The sequence below is a fragment of the Hipposideros armiger genome, unplaced genomic scaffold, assembly GCF_001890085.2.
Source record: "Hipposideros armiger isolate ML-2016 unplaced genomic scaffold, ASM189008v1 scaffold_49, whole genome shotgun sequence".
Taxonomy (NCBI): Eukaryota; Metazoa; Chordata; class Mammalia; order Chiroptera; family Hipposideridae; genus Hipposideros; species Hipposideros armiger.
Window position 1 is genome coordinate 1,469,419 of NW_017731399.1, and position 6,000 is coordinate 1,475,418.

Consider the following 6,000-nt stretch of genomic DNA (forward strand, 5'->3'; position numbering starts at 1 on the left):
AGGCGGCAAGATGGCTCAGCTGGTGAGAGCACATGCTCTTTTTTTTTTTTTTTAAAGATTTTTATTGGGTAATTGGGGGGATGGGAAATTGGGGGAAGGGGAACAGACAAGTTGCTGTCGTTTTTTGTTCTTCAATCTAGTTGTGGAGGACGCTGCTTCACTGGCCCAAGTTGGCACCATCATTGCGCTCTTCCCTGGCGAGGAAGATCAATCGCCGGCTTCTGGACGACCGCTCACTGCGGCTGCTGGCCGCTCACGCTGGCTGCTGGCTACACACGGTAGCCCATGGCAACCCACTGCCACAGGGACTGCAGCCTACGCCGTCGCCAGCGACTCCCGGCAGCCCAGCTCCAGGTTGAGCTGTTGTTCAGCATCTTAGCTGTAGAGGGCAGTGTCACTGGCCCTCATATGTGGGATCCGAACCGGGGCCCTCTGGCATCCCAAGCGAGTTCTTAACCATCGCGCCACGCGGCCGGCCCGAGAGCACATGCTCTTAACAACAGAGTTGTCAGTTTGACTCCCGCATGGGATGGTGGCCTGTGCCCTACCCTCTCACCCCCGCAACTGGATTGAAAGTGGCGGCTGGACTTGGAGCTGAGCTTGCGCCCTCCACAACTAAGATTGAAGGACAACCAGTTGACTTGGAGCTGATGGGTTGTAAAAAAACACAATGTTCCCCTTCCCCAATTCCCCAATAAAATCTTTAAAAAAAAAAAGGCTTTGGTATTTTAGGTCCCAAATATAATCTCTCTAGCAGGTTTCTTGTAAAAAGTCCACACAAACTTTATCTTTTCTCTTGAGTTTGGACTATAGGCTTCAGCTATGCCAGGACTACTGGCCCGTTTTAGGACTGCTTCTCCCTCATTTACAATGTCAGCCAGTAACTGACCACGTGTTGTCCACTGACGATGCAAAGATAAATGAGACGTGGTGTCTGCCGTCGAGGAGCCTAGAGCCCGGTGAGGAGAACCAGCAAGGCGACAAAGAGAGTGCGACAGTCACTTAGCTCTGTGACGGCAGGCAACGTACTTAACCTCTCTCTACTTTAGTTTCAACTATAAAGTGGGGATAGTAATAGTATTGTCTCAGAGTTGTCATGAAGATTAAATGCTTTAACATCTATAATCTGGTAGAACTGTGCCTATATATATATAATAAACACCTAGTGAACATTGGCCGTTGCTGCTGCTGGCACCATGTTGCCCAGGAGGTTGTCGGATGCAGAGCAAGAACATCGGAGTCAGCGGGGGAGGAGGACGGGAAGGGAATGCATTTTAGAGGGTGTGATGCTTCAGCTGAGATCTGAAGGGCGAGGGGGGTTGGTGGTAAGGACGGGGGAGGAGGCACTCCAGACAGAGGCGGCAGCACTTAGAAAGGCACTGATGGCCACTGCAGACGCTTTCGGTACGGCTGCAGCAACAGGGCCTTAGCTGTAGCCCAGGAAATGCTCTGGGGGCTCTGGAACATTCTAGGAGCCCTTCTGACTTCCTCCAAGGACACCTTACCTCCTCCGTCATCCGATCCGTCCAGGCTCTGCTGTCTGAGGCGGTGACTGCCCCCGAAAAAGAAGGAAAGGAGAAAATGAGTTTCAAATGCAGAAAGAAACAACCCCAGTTTTTACTGTATCCATTCCCTCTCCTGGGCGAAAATGTCTCTGGACCCACTTTCCTCCTTCAACCTGCTCAAACCTAACTGGGCAACTGGGTTGCCACGCACGACTGCCCAAGCTGCGTACTGCCTCGTTCCACAGGGCAGCGTCATACAGACAATGCTGTGAATGCTCCCCGCACCCCCGGAGGTGTGACATCAGTGGTCCTGCCTTACACTCCATCTTTACGTAGCAACTTTCTTTCTTTTTTATGTAAGTGTCAGGAGAAGGCTAGGTTTAGAAAGCTGGTGTTGCTTCTGCCCATCTATATCAATAAATCAGACCTATGGGTAGTACTTTGATACCTGGACACAGAATTCTGAAAACCACACAGGGTGGGAGATATGACATGAGCATCAATGCCAGAGTCCAGACCTTCAGCTGAGGAACAGCACTAGGCAAACCCTTGATTCAGAGTGGTAACTACAGCCCCGGCCCACGGCTGGATTCGTTCTGACTATTTTGAATGCTGTGCTCAAGGCTGAACAGATAATGACCCCCAAGACTGCACTGTTGACCAAGGTCACCATGGGATGCCATAAGAATACTAGAAACATACTCTTCAATTTCTTCAGAAGCCTTCCTTCCAGACCTGAAAAAAAGAAAGACAAGGTTTATGAGAACCCACTCGTCTCAGGCATTGATGTGGTGTGTTAGAGAGGGGGTTTTGAAAGTGGGGGCAAATTAGCATATGCCGAGTGCTTTATTTGTCTGCATTCCTTTGCACAGACCAAGGCCCATATCCAGCATGAGAGAATTACAGACACTGAAATGCCTTCTTATAACCTGATTTCTGCATAACTCCAAATTAAGTTGTTGAGTGTAAGTGCAGGGTGAGTGAGAAGCTCAAATCTCAAATGGATATAGATGCTACAGTGCCCTCCTCTCTTTCAACAATTAACTAACCAATTTATAAAGCACTTTCTTAGGAATGAGGCCTTGGGTCCCCTCTGGAGCTGTTGTGTTCACAGACGCAGCTTCCCATGAGCACAAAGGGATGAACAAGCCATGCAGCGTCGGCTGCAGGTTCAGGGCCTGTCTTGCTGTATCCTCCACGTGACGGCCCAGATGCCCCTGAGTGACGTCGGGCAGGTGGTGCCCTTAAGACGTTCCAGGGGAACTGGAAGCCTGTTTACACACAGACATCTAAGGCGCTGGTTCTCAGACTTGAATGTGCGTGAGAACCATCTGGGAAGCTCGACAGACATGCAGATTACTGGAGACCTGGCAGCACAGATGTTTGGATCAGCTGGTCTGGGGGAAGGGCAGCCCAGGAATATGCATCTGAAACAAATTCAGTGATTCTAACCCAAGTACCTCACTACTGACACTCTGGGCAACACTGATCTTAAGTCTTGTGAATGAGACTGGCAAACAGTGAAGGCTGGTGAAGTTGGGTGTTGGGTACGTGGTGACCACTTTTCTGTAGGTCTGAACATTTTCACAGCAACAGAGTTTTGGGGTTTTTTCCTTATGAATTTTTTTTTTTTTAAGATTTTATTGGGGAATTGGGGGAGGGAAACAGCGCTGGGGAATCGGGGAAGGGGAATAGCCAAGTTGCTGTCCTTTTGTTCTTCAGTCTAGTTGTGGAGGATGTCGCTTCACTGGCCCATGTTGGTATTATCATTGTGCACTTCCCAGGTGAAGCAGACACTCACTGGCTATTGGATGGCTGGCTGTTCACAGTGGCTCACGGCAGCTGACGGTAGCTCACACCCACTGCTGGCCAGCCCCATTGCAGCCTACACCATCGCTAGCAACTCATGGCAGCCCAGCTCCAGGTTGAGCTGTTGTTCACCATCTTAGCTGTAGAGGGCACAGCGTCACTAGCCCTCATGTGGGATCCGAACCAGGGCCCTGCTGCGTCCCAAGCCAACTCCTAACCAATGCACCATTCAGCTGGCCCTCCTTATGAATTCTTTTAAGTTAGAAATCAATTACGATGATGAGCAGGGACAAAGGGTGGTGGCAATGTCGTGATGGCCAGGAGGCAGGATGCACGAACAGGCCCTCCACAGTGCTGAGCCCACAGTGCTGAGCCCACAATGCCTCGCCAGGAAGAGCTGCTCTGGAACCAAAGAGCAACTCCTGCAAAATGCAAATAATTCCCCCCAAGAGTATAATCATAAATCAAGCCCAAGTTTAAATGGACTACTCTTCCCGTGAAATTTAGACTATACCAATCGCATAAGAAAGACAGGGTGGGAGGAAGAATGAAATTTGGCTGAAGTCAGGGAGGAAGAAGAAGATGGTTAGGAAAAGTTGGAAGAAAAGGATGGAACAACTCTGAGGGGATCTCCCAGTCTGCAGGGTTGTTTTTGATTTTTTTTTTTTTTAGCTGAGCCATCCTGCCACCTGTTGGCAGCTCAGCTCAGGCTGTGAATCGAACTGGCGACCCTGTTGCTCAAAGCTTGCACTCTTGAGTGAGTTCTTAACCAACTGAGCCACTTGGCCTGCCCCCGCAGTCTGCAGTTTTTGACTCTTTAAAGAGCCAACAGAATGAGCTACTAGGGTAGGAGGGCGGGTGGCTCAGAGTGGGCAACAGGAGGATTCCAGAGGTAAATTGCAACAAGGGTGCCCAGGTGTCACCACAGTGGTACTGCGGGGTGATGTAGGTTTCCAACGCTGTTCTAAGTCAAAGGAATCCTAAAGTAGAGCCCCTGGCAGCCGCCAAAGCTGCCTTGTCTGGGTGGGAGGAGAAGGCTCTGCTAGCTCACTGCCTCCAACTGTCCTGGTGAAGTTGAACTCTATAAACCCAGTGTCCAAAAGACTCAGGAGTATGTCACCAATGGCAGAAGGGCTTGGATGAAAACAGGGGTCAGAGCATCATGGGAGTAAAGAGGCCAGGAAGACCAGGCGAGCGCCTTCGTTTGCACGCAGGACGCACATCCATCTCTGACTGCCCTTGGGAGTTATGACTGAATCGTTCCTTCCTAAGCAATGTGCCGTGGCAAAGGTAGCAGTGACTTTGTCTGGAGGAAACAATGATGATAACGCTAATCTTCGGGGGAAGGCTGATTAATTGCCACTTATCCACTCAACATCCAAAAAGGGGATGAGTTTCATATCCGGCTTAATTGCTGCTGAGCCCACATGTTGCTCTCTCTCACTCTAGGGGGAGCCAAGGATCCTCCGGCATCTCATGTCACCCCATGGGAAGGAGCAAGATCAAAATGGAGCCCTCAAGGGTGGACCCCATGGATGCCCTCAGGTGGTGGTCTCTCTCTCTCCCCCTCTTCTCCCCCCCACCCCCCGCCCGCACCCCCACAACCGGTTCTGTGCAAGCCTTCTATTCAGGAGATGGAAAAATGGCACGGAACACCCTGCCTCTGATGAAGTCAGCCACTTCCAGGCCTAACCCAGCTTGCAGAGAAGTCTGGTCAGGGCCACGCTGCTGTTTATTTTGGTTTGGTTTGGTTCTGTTCTAACATGAATTGATTGCCCAAATTGGGAGATTATGTACAAAAACCCAAATTTCTAAATTCTTTAAATACAAAGCCTGGCAACACTGGGCCTGCCTTCCCACGTGGGAGACTCAGGGTAGCGGGGCTCTGGCTGGCCCTCTCGGGAGCCTCAGCCCCCAGCCTCTCTGTCACTGGGGAGTCCAGTACTGGTTTTCATCATGCCGTCTGCTCTGCTGGTTTCTCCTAGATGTGAAGAGGCAGGTGAAGGACTTCCTGTGGCTATGCAGCTATCAAAAGTGAGAAAGCACAAGGAAGACCGAGTGGGAAGCCTGTTTTAGGAGAACCGGTGGGGAATATTTCTTTATAGAAGTGTGAATATGCAAATAATTTGTATACGTGTCTCAGTAATATGATTTAAATGCTATTCTGAAATAAATCCCCACTTCACAGATTTACTTTACCTGGTCCCCAAAGGCACCTCGGGTCATGCAGTAACACAGAGACTGGTGCTAGGACACAGAATCTATCTAGCACAATGATTTTCAAACTGCAGGTCATGACCCATTAGTGAGTCATGAAATCAATTTAGTAAATTACCTCTGGCCTTTGATTTTTTGTCTTTTTAAAAATAGCATAGAGAGAGAGAGAGAGAGCGCAGAATCCTAACCACTAGGCCACCACTAGAGAGGTCTAAAACTGAATAAATGAGAAATGTAAACAGAAATAGTCTCAGAGACACAGAGGAAAAACTGAGGGTTGCTAGTTGGGAGGGGGTGGGGATGAAGGAGAAGGGGAAGGGACGAGACAACATAAATTGGTAACTACAATATGGCCTCAGGGATAGAAAAGACAGTCTTGGGAATATAATCAATAATGTTGTAAATATTTTTTAGGGGGCCAGATGGACTCATGTCTTGTTAGGGAGACCACTTCATAGTCGGTGTAGAG

At 49.5% G+C, this 6,000-nt stretch overlaps 1 protein-coding gene across 1 annotated transcript in view; it reads right to left on the reverse strand.

Moving 5' to 3' along the window:
- Positions 1-6,000, reverse strand: part of IFT43 (intraflagellar transport 43) — a 79,066-nt gene that overhangs the window by 21,349 nt on the left and 51,717 nt on the right. The window contains exons 4-5 of the mRNA XM_019640266.1: positions 2,208-2,240; positions 1,506-1,552 (exon numbers count right to left, since the gene is read on the reverse strand). Coding sequence (XP_019495811.1) covers positions 1,506-1,552; positions 2,208-2,240 — 80 coding nt within the window. The remainder of the gene's footprint in view (positions 1-1,505; positions 1,553-2,207; positions 2,241-6,000) is intronic.